At 40.4% G+C, this 18,241-nt stretch overlaps 1 protein-coding gene across 6 annotated transcripts in view; it reads left to right on the top strand.

Annotated features, from left to right (window-relative positions):
• The first annotated feature begins 485 nt into the window (after positions 1-485).
• ncam1a (neural cell adhesion molecule 1a) overlaps positions 486-18,241 on the top strand; it is a 285,015-nt gene continuing 267,259 nt past the window's right edge. For 2 of the 6 annotated variants that reach the window (XM_044141320.1, XM_044141319.1), the window contains exons 1-3: positions 488-726; positions 5,551-5,620; positions 10,459-10,569. In XM_044141320.1, the coding sequence (XP_043997255.1) occupies positions 634-726; positions 5,551-5,620; positions 10,459-10,569 (274 nt within the window). In that variant the 5' untranslated portion in view covers positions 488-633. Of the gene's footprint in view, positions 727-5,550; positions 5,621-10,458; positions 10,570-14,237; positions 14,568-18,241 lie in introns of those variants that run through there. The other 4 variants (XM_044141323.1, XM_044141322.1, XM_044141318.1 and 1 more) reach the window with 3 other exon arrangements.

Below are 18,241 nucleotides of genomic sequence, written 5' to 3'. Positions count from 1 at the left end.
CCCTTCTTTTTAAAATCCAACCTTTAATTTGACAACATTTATTTTGTGAGAAAAAGCGTCAAGAAATAATCGAGCACTTCTTCTCTAATAAGGTTTTACCAGGCTGAAGCATGTGGAGATTCCTCTATAGCCTGAAGCTCTGGAAAAAAAGTTGATTTCCCATCTGATGATCCATTTCTGTGTTGGTTTGGCCTCACGTTGTTGATCAATAACATCCTGTTGAAAGATGATGCAGTGCATTCCAGCAATGTATCATCAGGAGCCAGTAGTCACTAGAAAACTTGTTCCAGTGATGTTAACTTCAGAGCAATACTGTACATGGTGTTATAACCTGAAAACAAACGTCCTTAAGTATGTTTATTGACAATGAGATAGCAGCTGTTGTGAGAAAAATAGAAACATTAAATATAGTTGTAGTTGTTGCATCAGCCACTAGATGTCCTCAGTTGTTCCTGTTCCCTGCTGCTCCGTCTCCACCTGCCTCTCATTTCTAATCACCCTCCCTGCTGTACCTCATCGCATTTCCTACCCGTTTCCTACTGTAGCTGTTCACTGACCTGTTTCTTTCTCTTTATATCACCATAAACTACAACCTTTTATGCTAATAATACTAATAAAGATCCATATGTTAGTATGGAATTCTGCCAAGCTAGCTTTAGCAGCGCTATGTTGACTAGCTGTTTGGTTCAAGCTTCTCGTCACCATTCAGAGAAACGTCTTATGGAGGTAAGATTCTGTCTGCTCATATCCTCTTATCTCACTTTGTAAAAACTCAGTTTAGCCTCTCAAAGCTTGCTTGGTTTTTCTCTACTCATAAGAATTGATTGTACCTCACAAGCACAATCAGCTGTATTGCATTCCCTTTTTTATTTTCACCAATTGGATCTTCTTCACATCTAAACATGTTCCTGCTTAAATTTTATGGTTTAGGCTCCAACAAACGGCTTGTATTAGTCACATCCACAATTGTGACTAATACAATTAGGCATTTGGGTTTGCTAATGTTTGTTCAGCTATTTATGAGGAACCATTTATATCAGTTGCTCCATCCTGTGACACACACTACATCCTCCATTAGTTGGCTATAGTCAAATGCATTGAACTTAGCTATTTAATACTGTGAAGTTCTTCTGTCTGCTGCAGGAGAAAAACCAGGCAGTTAAACTGAACTAAGACCAACCTATTCCTGAGCGTAACTGTGGAGACATCATGGATCTTTGACACCTCAGAGGGTGAGAAAAGCCAGAGTTCTGCCACCGCAGAGCAGCAGTACTTTCTTTTAAGCATTTAAGCAGAATAGCTGAATGTTGCTGAGGAGGAGCCAGACTTCCAGGTCTCAAATGTGATGCTTAAAAGCTGTCTGACAAACTGCCAACAGGCTATTGGAAGTTGCAATTATTTTGCCTCCATCACAACCAAAACGGTTAACGGTTAAAAACTTATTTCCGTAGCCAATAGTTCCAGAATCTGTGAGAATCTTTAATGTCCTGGAATCGTTCAGTTCTAAGGTGTGTTTTTGCTCTGAATTCTCAGCAGTATTCTCTGTAGTGTTAATTAAACTTTACCTCCATTTTTGCCATAATTTGAACTGTTTTGAAAGTTTAGGGAGCTTCAGGAGGAACTTTTAAAGTGAGTTATGATAAATCACAATCTAATAATCAGAACAGAGTGATAGTTATCACTCTGTTCTGTGATAACTATCACTCTGTTCTGATTATTAGAACAAAAAACAAAAAAGCTTTCTTAACAAAAGCCTTTTTGTTAAGCTTTTTGCCTTTTTGTTAAATACTGTAAAGTAAAATGTCTATGTGCAGCTACTGGCTTTCTTAGAAAGGAATAAGTCTGTGTAAAACCGTAGGTTTGCCTTTCAGGCTCGTCATTGGAGAGTCTGCCTGGCACTAAACCATGACCTTGTGGATTTAAAGTCACCAATAACCTGCTCTTTCTTTTGAAGAGTATTACGCTTACAATAGAGTTCCCTTTGGAGCCATGCTATTATTAAACTCTTACAGAGTGAGCTAACTTTAAAGGGAAAGTTCAGTCATTGTCTAAAGTTAGTAGCTTGTCCAGAGCTCCAAACAGTTTTGGAATTGCTCAAGTAGATGCAACACACACCATATGTTTCTTAAAAGAATGTCAGTGAAATGTCAATGTACTGTTACTGGAGGAATCACAACTCAATTCAGGAGGTGGAATACTGGCAGGCAACAATTCTCTTTAGAATAATAAAAGCAAGGTACCCCTAATTTTGTTTCACACATTGCCTATTGGGTGAGGTTAAAGTATTAAATTGTTCTGCTACGACAACAAATGAATGTTTGTCTTTTCTTTATGGGGATCTTGTGATCTGTGCTGGATGGACCTGATCTCTCACCCATCAATCATTGCTGATAGGCATCAACCTACTCTATGACTCTGCAAGGACTAAGCATGTAATGGAAATGAGTTAATTGGGGTGTTTTCACATCTGACCATCTGCTAGACATTGAGGACCAAAATTGTCACATTATTATATCTTCACTGTTAAAGTTCTTTCCCTGGTTCAACAAACCAGATTCAATAGCAGAACCAATGGAAAACTTTGAGACGCTGAGGAAATAGCAGCTTTGTTAGAGCAGAGATGACTCTAAACCTGGCAGGACACTGGCTCTTGAGGGCTGGAGCTGGACAACCATGGGATCAGCCCTAAGCCATGTTGATAGTGGTTCTTTTATTTGAGAAATGAGCTAAAGTGGCCTTTATTCACAATATTTAGACTGTGAATATCGATAATCAAAGAATTGGTGAGGTAAGCATACAGCAAAGTCCTTAAGGGTTGGAACTAAATCTTGGACGGCTGCAGCAACCAGCAACAGCCTTCCTACATGACCTGCTATGACGCGCTACCCTGAATATCTTCCGTTTCAACTAAAACCTTCTGTCATCAAAGAAAATCTCTGGTTGTGAGCTTGAGTCTGTGGTCATTCTGTTTCAAAGGGATGGCAAGCTCCAATTATAGCACTTCCTCGATTAAAGGCAACCCACGACAAATGTCAAGCAGAGTCTGATGTTTCCAGGGAAAATCATGCAGTGTGACTGCTCCTGTGACACATGTCTAATTCCTGTCCTCTGTCTCTCTGACATGAGAGCTGCCCCTCCTCCTCTTCTCAGAACAGGAGCTAGTACACACAGCGAGACATGTTCAAGTTCTGTCCGATCTTTGCGGACACGGTGTGTCCCGGTCTTATGACATGTATTTCTACTGATGCAGATTCTTTGATGTTAGGTGGTAGCATTGTCTTGGTAGTTACTCAGTGACATTAGGCGTTGTTCCCTATTTGTCAAATCCTTTGCTGCCCTGTATCTTTTGTCACAAATGTTACCACATCTAGAAACACTTTCTTGTGAGTTCAAGTGTGAAGAAATTGGGCACATTTGTAGCACATATGTTGCTTTTGAAGCTCCCCTCTTTGAACGGTGTAAAATTGAGTGCATTTTGCAAGTAACTTATTCCAGTAATGCTAGAAATGTATTTCTTTTACCTCCCTGATACTGGTAGGTGTCAACTCCAGTCAAGGTCTTGTTCTTTGGTTAAGAATACTTAAAAGTATGAACTTTTTTTCTACCTGCCATCTTCTCAGCTTGGTTGTGTTTGTTCATCATATCTAAAACAGATATGTTAAGCTTTGTTAACATTTGACCTAAGTTTCAAACATCCACCACATCACCATACCTAAAATGAACTCTGGTGTTTTTAGTGATGCAATGTGTTTAAACTAAAAGGCCTTTTTGCTTCAAAATGTCAGTGTCAGATTTAATCACCTCCGGGTTGGATTTTTGTAACTCGTTGCAATAAAGCGAGAGACGGTCTCTGCAGCAGGTGGAAAATTCCCCTGTCAGCCAGACGTAGTGCTCCCATTTCACCTTTAGTAGCTGGAGTCAGAGCCAGAAATGTTTTGACACCACCGCTCCCTGTGGAGTGATACAGGAACAGTCTCATTGACTAGACACACTGTCTCATGTCTTACTATTGCTGCTCTAGGGGTCAGCTGGAGGGATCACTGTCTTATAAATGTGTGCATACCCTTAAACCTTTGTGTTATGAGTATAAACCACAATGTGTTTTATCAGAGGTGTTTTTATTGTATAATGGAGTGGACGTACATGGTTTGTTTGTACGCTTGTCCTCTGAGTTAATACTTTCTTGAACCGTCTTCGTCTTCCCCTGCAGATACAGCTGCCAGTCTTTTGGGCTATGTCTATTCTGTTTTTGCACGTCTTGTGGAAAAACAGTAGATTTGAAATATAGCCTATTCTTTCTCTGTAAAATGGATCACTTTTAATTTGAATCTATGAACATCAACAATCAAGTTTGGCTGCAGATTCATAATTGACTTTGGTTTGTTCATTGCAACACATAAATTTGCATTGATCTAAACTATCTGCTGTATCTCTGGGTGTATGTTTAGGGTGGTTAACCTGCTGGAAGCTGAACCTCTACTCCAGTCTCAAGTCTTCTGCAGCCTCTAACAGGTTTTCTTCCCAGATTGTTCTGGATTCAGCACCATGCATCTTTGCATCAAGTAACTTGCTGAAGAACACCTGTACCATAGCATGAGGCCGCCTCCACATGTTTCATCAAGCGCATGTCTACAGATGCACCCCTCATTCTTCAGCTAAATAGAACATTCTGGAAGTGAAATCTAAAGAATATGTTGAAGCTGTGGTTATAAATTGACAAAACATGAAGCTGGGTGTTGATGAATGCATTCACAAAGTGATGTATATAGGATGTGCTTTGTTAGATCATACAGAAGCCTGGTTTCCATGCCAACCAGAGATGAGTGAGTGTATCTCATTGGCTTTTCCACAAAATACCATCTCTTTCATAAAGTGTGTATTTTTATTCTTCACTGAGGAGATTTCTATTATCCAAACCCTCCAATTTATTGTTTCAGCTGCTATTATAGATCCTAAAAGTCGATGTTAAACTTTTTGTTTCCCCACAAGCTGCTACCCCTCAGCTTATTGGCATCTTTAGTTGTTCTGTGCACATATTCTGTATCTCGATATGATTTCTAAACAAATCATTGAATTGTATTTGACGTTTGCACATTGGGATGGATTTCTAGCTGTCTGCAGAGGTCGATTCTTTTCCCTTCAGATTTATTGTCACTCCTGGTAAGGATGTGTACTAAATCTTAAACTTGACTCTGTAATTTGACAGTACCATAAAGATCTAACCTTTAATTGGAGAGTGTGGTAAGAGAATCTTAACTTTTTGTGGATCATTAGAAACAGACCTTCAGTGTGCATTGCAGTGGTTGCCAGCTAAAGAGTGAAGCTGCTGTAAGCCAGAGGTCAGGGTTTTCAACATGAATAAGTTGGATTGTTCCCTCTGACTCAGGGTCCCATCTCTGCATCTACAGCAGACGTCTGACTACTTTCTCAGTTTTCTTTTTTTTCTTGATATGATGGGATGAAGCAGGAGATGGATGGAAAAACTGTGCCTCTCAGTTTAAAAATGTTTCTGTTTCTAATTTTCACCCATTGTCATGACGCATGGATCAGAACTGGATCCCAGATATGAATGTCTCCAGCAACCCCTTCCTGATTGGTGGCCAGGCTCATCTCATCCTTGGTGAGTAAATTGTGGGGATTTAAGCTTTAGAAAGGAAAAGATGCCTCCTGCGTTTCTCCCACAGGAGGTTTTCTGGGCACGTCCCTCTGGGAGGAGGCCTAGGGCAGACCCAGAAGAGGCAGAAGAAACGCATTTCCCTTCTGGCCAGGGAACACTTTCAGATCCCCTGAAATTGGTCTCTGGAGAGAGGACTGTTCGTCTTTCCCATCTGGACCTGATGTTGGCTAAACTGAAGGCAGGGGACGGCTGGTCTCCTCCAGGGTACAACCTCAAACCAAAGAGGACAAGATGTTTCTGTGGCAGAAAACCTGTTTGTTTTTTTTAATCCTGCAAAGATTTGTGGGGCTGACTGCTTCAACATTCAACTGCAATGAGTTTATGGTGTTAGGCCACCGACGTACAGATGGAAGCTTTGCACCATTGACTCTGCAGTCAAGTACATCCACCAAATGTCTCTCTAAATGCCCGCAGACTTTAAAATAAATCATTTAAGATGACCTGATTCTGCTGCAGACAGGAAAAATGTTTGAGGCCGTGCTTTTATTATACTGCCAGATTTATATGCTGGAATAAATGTGTTTTTATTGCAGTTTTAGTTTTCCAGCTCTCGTCTCACTCTGCGACAGAACGTCTTTTTTTCTCATTTAGCCCTGGCTTCAATGCCTGGTTTTCATCATGGTGTTAAAATGGTGGGAAATGCTGAGAGGATGTGGCATGTTTTGAACGTAATTACCTAAAGAGAACTGGCTTGCGCAGAGAGGAATTAGTACCACAGGAGGCTAGCAGCCCTCACAGTCTTTGGCAACGTAGCAAATAAAATTGGTGAAAAGTCCCAGAGGAGCAAATGACAAAGTATTTTCACAAAGTTGAAGAGACGTTAAAATTATTTCAAAGTATCTGCTCATGTCAAATCCTCTGCTAATGCTGCACCTGTTTCTAAATCTGATCACAGGAAAAAACCCCCATCAGATTAAAGTTCAGTGGAAGATTGAAACAGTTCAACACTGGTATTTTTTGATCTGGCCAGTATGGCTCTCTGCCCAGGGCAGCATGTCTTTGAGGAAACTATGAGCAAAAAAACAAGTTGTAATTTGAATTCAACAACTCTTTCATTAATTATTTGCATGTCCGTTCAATAGGGAGTGGCGCCCCCCAGTGTTTTTAAACTATAACAAAACGTTTCTCTTACTGTCTCTACCAGAACTAAAGGTTCTTAGTTATTTTAATGATCTTATTTACACTTATAGCTTGTTAGATATGTCTTTGATAGTTTACTCTATCTTTTGTATTCAATTCAAAATGACATTATTAATCCCTGATGTCAGTCTCTGATCTCCCTGACAACAGCAGAATCATCCGAGTATTTCTGCAGGTGACAAGACTTGGACAGACCATACACTGCAAAAGCATAAAATCTTACCAAGTAATTTTGGTGCAGTTTATAGTGCAAGTATCTTAGCATATTTGAAATAAGTCAAAACTGACAAATGTAACTTTTCAGCAAGACGTAGGAGCTTGTTTTAAGTCTCATTCCTAAATATTGATGACAGAAGTAGTTGCTCCATTGGCAGATGATTTCACTTATAACTAGACATGAAATAATCTGCCAGTCGACCTAAAACCTTTTAATCAACAATAAGAAATTGACTTAAAACAAGCTCCTAAGTCTTGCTGAAAGGTTACTTTTGGGTTTCTGTGTTATTCCAAGTACCAAGATATTTGCATTAGAAAGTAGACCCAAAATGCTTGGTAAAATTTAGTATTTTTGCAGGCTGTAATGCTACTTTAAGCAATAAGTGTTCCATAGAGTCTGAGATGTAAGGCTGTGCACCAGCCTGCAGTAAAGCAGTGTCATCATGAGAGCTGAAAAAAGGGCTGTAATTCACAGCCTAATTAGTGCACATCCTCTGAAAATAGAACATCTTGTGTTGCATAGTATGTGCCAACATCTCCTTGAACAGCAAAGTATGCAGTTAATCTCCCTAATGTAGAACAGAAGTTGATGAATCTCTGTGTCATAATTTGCATGACTGTGGAAAATGAATGTTGTAATTATGGTAAAATAAATCATTGGCCAAGCAAAACCAGAGATTCAGCATCACAATCTGAAGAATAATCCAGTCCTTGGGATCACAATCACCGATTATAGGAAAATAAACATTGTATTGCTGTGATGACGTTTTTGGTTAATGTGAGGTGGGTCTGTGTGTTCTTCTGGGTCAGCAGTGGTTCTGGTCTTGGAACTCTTCCAGAGAGGCCATTTATTTCACTCTTCTTCTTCTTGAATTATGAACTCTGCGGAGCTTTGCATGTATTTCTTTTTTCTTCTGGACCTTCTGCATGAGTTGTTGATTAGCTCTTGTAGTAGTTTTGGTTGTTCAGCCGGTGCTGGGTAGGTTCTCCTCAGGATAATGGTTCTATTGTGTTTCTCTGGAGGCCCAAAGCCTCAGAAATGGTTTTATAACCCCTTTTAGACTGTAAATGGCTTTCACATCTATTCATGAATGTCTTTGCATTGAAGCAAATTGTGTTGCATTTTGAGATCTTTCAGCCTACTTCATGTTATTTGACAGCTCCTATTGAAAAGATTTCTTCGTTTTGCAGGACGGATGCCTGAGAGGGAAATTTAACCGAAGTCTGGATTTAGCACATCTAACTCACAATTAAACAAGTGGATTATTACTTTGTCATACAGACAAAGCTTTTTGTTGTCTACTCAAGCTGTCTTTTTCTAAAATTCAGAGTAGTTTGACCTGAAAGATGTAGGTGTTATTACAGACGTGGGAGAAAAACAAAATGTAACAGATTGTATTTTAGATTCTGTAGTATTGTTTCACTCAGAAATTATGCTTTAAAATCTCAAAGTGCTGGGGAGTCGGGTGCATTTACTCATTTGGCAAAATCATACGTTCTAAAAACTTTTTAAAAATGAACAATTGTGTTTGGCAGATTGGATCTCTGGAATCTGCATCTTCACTGGAATTTTATTTTGGAAACAAGGTAGTCATCTTAATGTCTTTGAAAGCAATTTCTATTTTTATAATTGTAAAATGCCCTCCACAGCAAATGTGTAAAATATATTTTAAATTTACCTGAAGTAAAATCTTGTATTGGAGTAGCATAATTTCACACAGATTGTTTGGCATGATCCATAATTCCTGTTTCTTTGGGGAACAAATATGTGACAGTCGGTTCTTCCAGTCGCTCTTCAAAATAGGAAAGACGAGCAAACATGTCACTCGAATAAAGCAGACATGATCTCAAATAATAAAGAAACTCACGTAAACATGCACACATCTATAGTTGGATCAATAATTAAACAAATTAAGCTGGAAATGACAACGAGAGGTTGGAGACGTTTATTTGCCTCCATGTGGCAGGGTTTGCTATAGCAACCAATTATTTTAATTTTCTAAAACACTAAAATCAGCTTAGATAAATGGATCATGTCAGGCTTTCAAACGACCCTCTCAAAAACGACTCAAAATATGTCTGATCGTGGACTGCATGATGCAGCTTTTATGTCGTATGTCACAGCAAAAGGAACGTAGGAAGCAAACTGCTTTAGCTGTAACGCTGCTTGCGGAGGTCACAGAAACGTCTTCAGTGGAACATGTGCTGTAACGCTCAGCTCTTAGGGGAATATATTAAATGATTGTACCAAATGTTTCCCTGCCGTTCTTCAAGCCTCCTAGTCGCTTCACTTCAGCGCTGTCCGTAATTACTGGCAGCCCTGTAAGGATGTGTGCAAAGGTTTTAAAATAAACAAATGGAAGATAAGGATGTCAGTAATTGGTGCAGCGGTGAGCTTTGGAGATTTGACCTTGCTGACCTCTCCTCCTCTGTGTCCACGGTGCCAAAGTAAACTTGATTCCTGTCCCACATTGTCTGGCACAGTTCCAGTTGTTCTACATTTTAACATTATAAATCTGGCCGCACAGACGCAAGTAAAATGGAAGTGGACCAGTGAATGAACGAAAACACACTTGATTTATGGAATCGGTTCTAAACCTTCTTGACACCTGCGTTGTTCATTATCTTCCTTCTACAAATATCAGTCCTCAACAGTTTGAAACAAATCAACGCGAGTGAAACAGTATAGAGTAGAGGACATTGGAAATGAAAAGGTTTGCGTATGAAAATATGAGCGTAATTTGTTTGCTGGACAAGTCCCAGCTCATGAAGTCATGCATAACAAATCAGGGAATATTATCTGTATATGTTCAGTTTTATTAATATATCGATATGCAAGACAACAAAAAGGTGAAGAAGAGAAATCCAGACATCCTCATCTGCAGTGAAACGCTCTAGCGCCCCCTGAGGGAATCCTAGAATCCCTCAGGCCATTTTATTGTCTCTTTTTAAAATAAAAAACTACCAGTGTAGTTGAGGTGCAATCTTGTACACTGCAAACAGTGAAGTAATGGTCTGTTTACAAAACAGTTTTTCCCTCATTTTGATTTACCTGTGGTTCACATTTGTAAAAACTAGTTTTTGAAAATATCCCTAATTGACTGAAAGTAAAACTGCAGCACAAATACTCACTGGCACAAGCCATGTGCACACAGTCGCGTCACGTTCAAAGTGCTTTCCCTCATTAAAACAACATTGTCGTCATTTATGCAATGAGCATTAAAAATGCCTTCATCAAAATCATCAAGCGGATACACATCAGACATGTTGATCAATGTTTCACTTACTGCTAATCACAAGAAACTCAGCTGGTGGGTTTTTTTTCAGTGTTTCAGCTCTTCTGCAGTTTTCTGGAACAGATTTGCTGTGAATAGAAAGTTTATTTGGATGCGTCTCTAACCTCTGAAAACCTTCCACATCGGCAGGTTTTAGATGGAAACCCTACCTGTCACAGTTTTCTGCTGAAACATGTTGGAAAACTCGATCAGAGGAGAAGCAGGCGGCACCTGTCAGGACAGCCTTCAGACGAGGAGCAGGTTAGTAACCCACGCTCTGTACATGGGCAGGAGAAGTGCACTCAGGTGAATTCCTGACAGTTTTATTGAGCCTTGAAAAATCTCAGTCCACATTGGATGTGGTTTGATCTGGATTTCCCTGCGTGGGGAGCGCATCCCCAGGTGATGGAGTCAGATTTTGAGCGGCCAGAGGGAAAAGATTTTTGAAAAAAGTTCAGCAGCAGTGAAACTCTGATCTGATGCTAGTTTGTATCTCAGCATGGAGACTTTGATCAGGTGTTCCTCACCTGTCAGAGAAATGAGAACTGTGGCTGAATATTTGGAGCTCTGACTTTGGAAGCGAATGTAGAAACACGTCGGGTGGCCAGTATTAAACAATAAAATTATTTTATTGGTGCTTTTTTTTGTGTTTTTTTTTTCCTCTGGTGATTTTAAAGACATTGTGCCTTAAAATAAAATGACATTTTGTTTTTCTGTCCCTTGTCTGCGAGTGGGTGGAGAAAAAAAGAGAAAAACTTTCAGTTCTTTCACCTTCCAGTCTGAAGTGAAACTGTCACAACTAAATTCACTGAAATAAATCAACAGAAGTCCTTCAAACAGTAACAGAGTTTCAAATCTAGCCTTGTTACGGCAGTAATACCTCCCATACTTTGTCATATTGTTTGGACATTAATTTTAACGTTTGTCGTCTCGTTCACCATGAGGCGTGTTGCTGCCTTTCTTTGCCAGATCACCCTTTTCAGTCAGATCTTCCTTGGAGTCGCTCTCCTTTCTGGTCAAATGAAGGTTTAATGAACTAAAATAAAGTCAGCCTTTCCACATACACACACCGACTGTGTGTGTGTAGAGCCTATGGAGACTGTTGAGTGGCAGTGTTAGGCAGGCAGGTGGTCTGCAGGTGTTTCACCGTTTCTCTAGCAGGACCTCCTTGATTTATCATCAGAGGATGTTTGCAGACATATTGCTGTCGTCCTGAATAGTTCATTCATACCTTGCATTAGAATTTCTTCTTTGAGGACATGTTCATAGAAGCTGTCCTCTAGATAAGCACATAGTCAAAGGGAAGCCTGTAACCTTCTGACATAAACATACAGTACAAGATCCCCATGAACGATCTGATAACGAGCACAACAGGTTGATTTAAAAAATCTGTTCTGTTTTTATTTATTTAGTTTTTTTATCTGCTCTCACTCGCTGGAGGAAGTCGAGTGAAATCAAAGGGAGGCACATCCTGGGCTCTGGCGATCTAAACCAGTGACCCTGTGGATTTGTAGCTAACCGGGAAATTAATGTGGATTCAGTCCACAACACGTGCGGTGAGGCTCACGCTTGATTTTTAGAGAACTGTGATTTCCACATCTTTTTGCCACAGGATCTCCGTGTGAGGTAGGAGGGCAGGCGATGGCGACACCAGGGTGCAGTGTGAGCAGGAGGCAACCTGCTCCAGTTCCTGGAAACTATTTTTTTTTCCCTTCTTTTTTACATTCCACATTCATTATGTTGACACTGACAAATGCACTGTTAAAAAAATTAACTATTAAAAGCCAGATTTAGGGAGCTGTAAATGCTTTACACCATATTGGATCTCATCTTATGCTGAACCTTTACACACACAGGAGTTGGCTCCTGCTGTGTGGCTTTTTCAGTTTTAGTGGACATCAGCTACTTTTAAAAATATGTAGCTTTCATATCTCATTAGTTTTTAAAACTCTTGTTTCTTAGATTAGAAGAAACTTTGGCCTTCTTCACAAAGATAAAGGTTTATGAAGTTTTATCCATCCATCAACTTAACTGGATATAAGACAAAGATGTTTATTCTGTTACTGATGAAATCAACATGGAAAATTGGTCAACAAAAAAAAGTTCCAAAAATGTTTTGGAAATGGGAGAGGATTTTAACTGACCATATTTCTCTCATTTCACCTGATAGATGGAGGTTTTACAGAGTAAAAAAAAATACTGACTTTAATCAGAATAGTTGTTTTTATGTGAGAAAATTGGTAGAGTTTGAAATCTCAGCGCGTTTTCGGTTGAGTCAATTTCTTTTGGTTGAGCAGCTGAAGGAGTAAACAGAGTATTTCATGTGAAAGGTGAAAATCTAAAGGTTTGTTGATGACTGCTCAGTTTGGCTCCAGACTCTGGAGTCTGAAGTAGAGGATTGATGTCTGCTTATTTCTGCTGGTGGTGCATGAGGATGATGAGGTTTTACATGCGGGATGTCAGGATTACCGAACAATAAAAAAGCCTGACTGCATGCCGAGGATGTTCCTGAGTGGTTTTGATTACTGAGATCAAACGTTGTGCTGCCTGATGGTGCTAACCTTTTACCTTGAAACATTGAACCAGGAAATGATTGACAGATTTATTTTCATGGCTAAAAATAATTTGAGGTAAAGAGACTCAAAGTGAAAATAGAAGTATAATTACAAAGGGTAACTAATAAGTAGCTAATAAAAAAAAAAGACCTATTGTGCATCTGAGGCTCAGAAATGTGGCAAACTGAAACCATGACAACTCAATACCTCTGGAATCATAGAATGAAACTTTGGCATCTTGGAACAACAGGAACAATACAATTTCTGGTTCTTTTAAACTTAAGAAACTTAAAACCTGTAATCTTAAAACAAAACTGGGGAAAGGAAAAACAACTTTTAAAACTGGCATCAGTTCTATTGAACATGTGAGAAAGGACCAAAACAAACAAAAACAAAACACAAACAAGTCAAACTGGTACAAATCATGTAATGAAAGAAAATGTAAGACAAATATTTCTTTTTGAGAAATGCCATTTTCATATTTTTGAAAAATATTCTGGTTAACATCATTACTCCATGCTCCACATAACCACATGGGGGCTTGTTTAAAATGGGGACGAATTAGTTTATTCAGAAGAAAATCCAGTTGGAGAAACCTTGAGGCTGAATTTCTCACTAAATCAGAGTGAGAGAAGAGCCGACATCCAGCCTCGTGTTCTTGGAGAGCATCTTCATATTTCATTGTGTTGGACATTGTTGTAAACACTTTCAAAATCTGTTAAAATAAAATGCTGCTCGTCATTTGTCCCTAGTTTTTCCATTCAGTTATATACTTTATCCAAAAGATACCATAAATGTTGTAGTAGCTCATAGAATCAAGTGAAGTTTAACTGTAGGAAGGATGGATAGATGGAGAAATGGATGGACAGCTATTGTAAAGATGGATGACATAGGAATGGATAGAGTGTGGAAACTGGAAGGAAGGTGGTAAAACTGATGTGACCAGATTGCCAGAAGGGACACTGGAAGAAAAAAAATTCTGGAAATTGGTTTTCTTTATTTTCTCTATCCATACTTCTCCAGACTGGGATCAATATGACACTTTTCCAGACTTTCTGGAACTGGGAGTAGTCGCAAAATGTTGACCTGTAAACTATTCTCCTCCCCAGTTCTTGTCAAAACACTGAAAAAGACTCAATTTTCCACGTTTGTTCCTTAATGCTCTGAATCTTAATTACTCCACATATCTTGCAGAACTTTGCACATTCCTAATCGTATTAAGAGGAATTACAGAGGCCATCATTGTGACCATCTGCTGCCGCTGCGCGCCCCGTGTGGATGCTGCAGCCGCCTCGGCTCAGCTCGGCTCGGCTCGGCCCGGCCCGCCCCCTCTGTGTGTGTGAAGGGGAGGGAGAGGACGAGGAGAGGGGGGAGGCTGGATCCTGGCGGGCGGAGTGATCCGTGCTGGTATCCGCTCAGTGCGTGTGTGTGCGCGTTGGTGCGAGCTTCGGCTGCTGCTGCTTGTCACTCACTGTGCCGCGGCGCGAACACGGGTAGCGACAAGGACCAAAAACCCGTCCTGTTGCAGCTGCTATTTTACATTTCTGGGACAAAAAAAAAAAAAAGATAAGAAAAGCCACACAGAGGCTGCTCTGTGTTCATCCAGAAGCTCTCCGCTTGATCTTCAAGGAGAATATCTGTGAGACATTACAATGATTCAGATAAGGGACGTCCTCTGGGGACTGCTGTTCACCGGCTGTGCAGGTGAGAGCACTTGTTTATTTCTAACAATAGGAGATTAAGTCCGGGCTGTTTCCCACAGCAGAGCTGCTGAGTGGAGGCAGAGCAGCATCCTCTGGCTGCCTCCACAGCACCGGCTCCGGACGGGAGCAGGAGGAGGCTGAGGCTGCTGCTGCCGGGGCTGCTGTTCCTTTCACAAACACAACCATCCGAAAAAAGTTTCTCTGAGGAGAAATGTCTGCCGTCTGTGCGCAAATCAAGTATAACGCGCGAAAAGAGAAACACGCATTCATTCTGACTGGCTGCAGACTTTCATATCGGACATATTTTCGATATCTTTTTTTTTGTTTTTTTTATAAACTAAAAAGTAGTCGCAGACCAAATCTGGGGGATAATTTTCTTCTGAGTTTGTGCTTTCTGGTCCGATGTGAAGGGAATCTGTTGGTGTTGTGCGCAGCAGTTTGAGAGCCGGAGTTGTTTTGCGGGAGAAGATGCTGGCAGGGACTGCAGGGGGACCTTGTCTGTGCTTCCTTAAACCAAAGCAGCGCGTTTTATTTATCTGACTTCAGCACGGAATCCATCCGAGCCTGAAAATCCGCCCATTCAGCTGCACACATAAAATCAGCGCAACAGCCATTTTTATTTTTATTTATTTGTATCCAGAAAGTGCCTCTCTGCTCTGTTGGTACGGTGACGCGCCACGGATGGCGTGTCAGAGAGTGGGTCTCTTTTCACGGTTATGCTTGGTTTCGGGTTTAACAGCCAAAAAAAAAAAAAAAAAAAAGAAGAAAACCCACGTTTTTAGATTTGCTAAATCCGCACTCAGACCCTTCGTTTCCAGCTGGGTTAGACGCGGTTATATCGCGCCATTCTATGCTTTATGCACAAAGAAATTCCCTTTAATGCGCCAGTTCGGGTCTGTTACTGTTTAGATGTACCTGCGGTCCAGATTAACAGTAATTTACCGCCTCTGTGCATCCGAACCCCTCTCCCTCTCCTCTCGCACTTAGACTTTCGAACTTGATAGCGCGTTTTTTTTTACCCTGCGCACAGATTCTGCGGCTCCCGGCTGGTTTGATTGCAGTTTTCAGTTTGGGCGGTTGGAAAGAAATCCGTCATCCATTGAGGGTGGCTCGGCGCTCATTCAGTGTATACAATAGGACCCAATCCCAGCGCTCCAATGGTTATATGGCGCAGGGCACTCCCCTTAGCCCCCTCACTGCAGCTCAGGGTTCCAAGTGGAGTTTGAGGGACCCCCAGGGGTCACTGGTGAGTGGAAGAGCGGTTTGATGATGGTGTTGAATTTAATGGATGTTAAATGGCACCGTGGTGTTTATTCTGACCTCAGGTTTCAGGGTCACAGTTCCTGTCTCATGTATTTCAGTCCAACTCTGCAGAAAATCATTGATCATTCTGATCCCCAACGCTGCTAATTTTTCTGTTAAATATTTGCAGTTTTTTAAAATTTTTGACAAGTTAAAAAAAAAAACTTTTTTTTTTTTTTTTTTCTCAACAGGAGTTTTATACTGAAACTGCTCTAATAATTAAATAGGAATCTGAGCTGCAGCATGTTAACCTGTAAACTGAAGGTCCTGGGTTTGAATCCCAAACATGATCAGTTTCTACTTGAATGTGGCGTGTTCTCCCTCTGTGTTGATGGCTTCTCTCTGGGTACTCTAGTCCAGAACCATATTGAAAGGGCTATTGGTCGTTCTAAACTGGATTATTGTGACCTAGCATGTGACTACTGGTAATGGATGGGGTCAAATGCAAATGCTGTGACAGAGTTATTTTTCATGGTGGAATTCTCAATTTAATCAAAGTTTTGTCTGCGGTGCTTGGTGGCCTTTGTCCGCTCTCAGTGGCATTTAATCAGAATATGTTCAGCTTTAAACAGTAATGGAAGAACTGAAAAAATGTCCTGCTGATAATATTTTGATTTCTGTTCATCAAGTGTCTTCTTCACTGGTCCAAAGTGTTCCAGCTGGTGTTTGTACAAGCTTCGTAGGACACCATGCTAAGGGGAGTCGTCCGTAAAAGCTACACAGTCAAAGTTACTGCAATAATTTCAGTTAGACTTTCTGAACAGGGAAACAAATTAATAGAAAAATGTTTTTCAGGCATGGTTTCATCATGTTGTTCATTCATTTCTAAATATCAGTTTCAAATTAAATATTATCAAGCTTAATATATAACCAACTAAATATTTAGCTTCAAATTAAATGTTAAGCTTGTTTAGCTTTGAGCTAACTATTTAAGCAATATGCAGAATTACTTGCTGATAATGGAAGTGGACCGTCAAAATAAAAGCTGGGTCTTTGGGAACCTTTAAAAACTGAATTGCTTCATGTCATCTCTTGTTTTTTAATCGCTGCTTTCTTCTTCTTGTGCAGTAGTTTAGATTAAAACAGACATTTTAACGGCTACGCAGACTTCGCAGTTTGAAGTTAAATATTTAGCATGCAAGCGAAATCATTAGCTCTGGTGATCCTCAAGGCTTCGTTATCAGTCCTCTTTGATTCGGTCCATAAAAGCTTCATGGCTTGGATCACGGAGCTTCTTCCCGTCTCCCATATGTTGACAAAAATCAATAGGGAAGCACTTGCATAAAAATAATTTAGGATATTGATATTGCCGTTAAGGCCGATTAAGAGATTTACCAGCGTTAGATTTTTCTTCCACTTTGACACCATAAAATAACCCTCACTGCTGAGAGTGATTGTTTCTGAAGCAGAGAGGCAATATCACCACCACTCACTGTCACATGACCAAATAGTTACATGGTCAACTCAGAAACTCTAATGGAAACCCGATGAAAGTAAACCACAGCCCGGTTTTACCCTTCAGACCAATATGCCAAAAAAATAGCTAACATAATTTTGCTGTAAATAAATTGAGCCTCCCTGCTAATTAGCCACAGCGGCACGGAGTCAGTTTATGGAGGCAGCCATCCACATCTGAACTCAACGTCACATCAGCTGGAGCTGCTGAATGAAAAACATGGCTGTTTCCTGCAGCTTTACCTTCATTTAAAAAAATTCATTTCATCACTTAATGTCTTAGCCATTTGTTGCATCTTTGTACAACTCTTGCATATGCTTTAGTTTTTAGTCCAACTCTCTTAGCCTTTGCTGTCGTGTGTGAAAGGTTGTATTCATGAGAATCTGCCCTGCGTAGTAGATTGGACCTTGTGGTTTTGTGGCAACTCGGTAACTGAATGTAAAGCGTTTGCGACGAAAGGATTTGATTTCCACAAACCGTGACTCTCCACAGTCCCGGTGTTGACACAGTTCTACTGTCGGCATGTTTTGGAGCTGTTTGTGGGTCGACTGGACCACGGCGCCGCGCTTCTAGACGTGCAGCTTTTCTCTGGGGCCTCAGGTGGTGATAACGGGCTTGATTGTTAACTCGAATGAGAAATTTAACTAAATGATGTTTTGCCGAGTTGAAGTTCATCGTCTTCACACGGTAATGACAAAAAAAGGAATGCCTCTTAAGACGCCATATCAGTATTGCATATCGTCAGATCAGCAGCTTTTCTTGGCATCTCGGGTCTCCCCCTGCACCACTGCTGCGAAGACAGTTCTGCGGTAACGAGAACACACTGGATGTGTTTTTTTTTTGTTTTGTTTTGTTTTTTTCCACGTGATTCATGATCCTGCCGAGATATTCCGACTCCCCTGCAATTCGCTCCACCT

The sequence above is a fragment of the Gambusia affinis genome, linkage group LG15 (genome assembly GCF_019740435.1).
Source record: "Gambusia affinis linkage group LG15, SWU_Gaff_1.0, whole genome shotgun sequence".
NCBI classification, from domain to species: Eukaryota; Metazoa; Chordata; class Actinopteri; order Cyprinodontiformes; family Poeciliidae; genus Gambusia; species Gambusia affinis.
The sequence above is the reverse complement of the archived record's forward strand: the minus strand, read 5'-3'. Positions and strand labels throughout refer to the sequence as shown.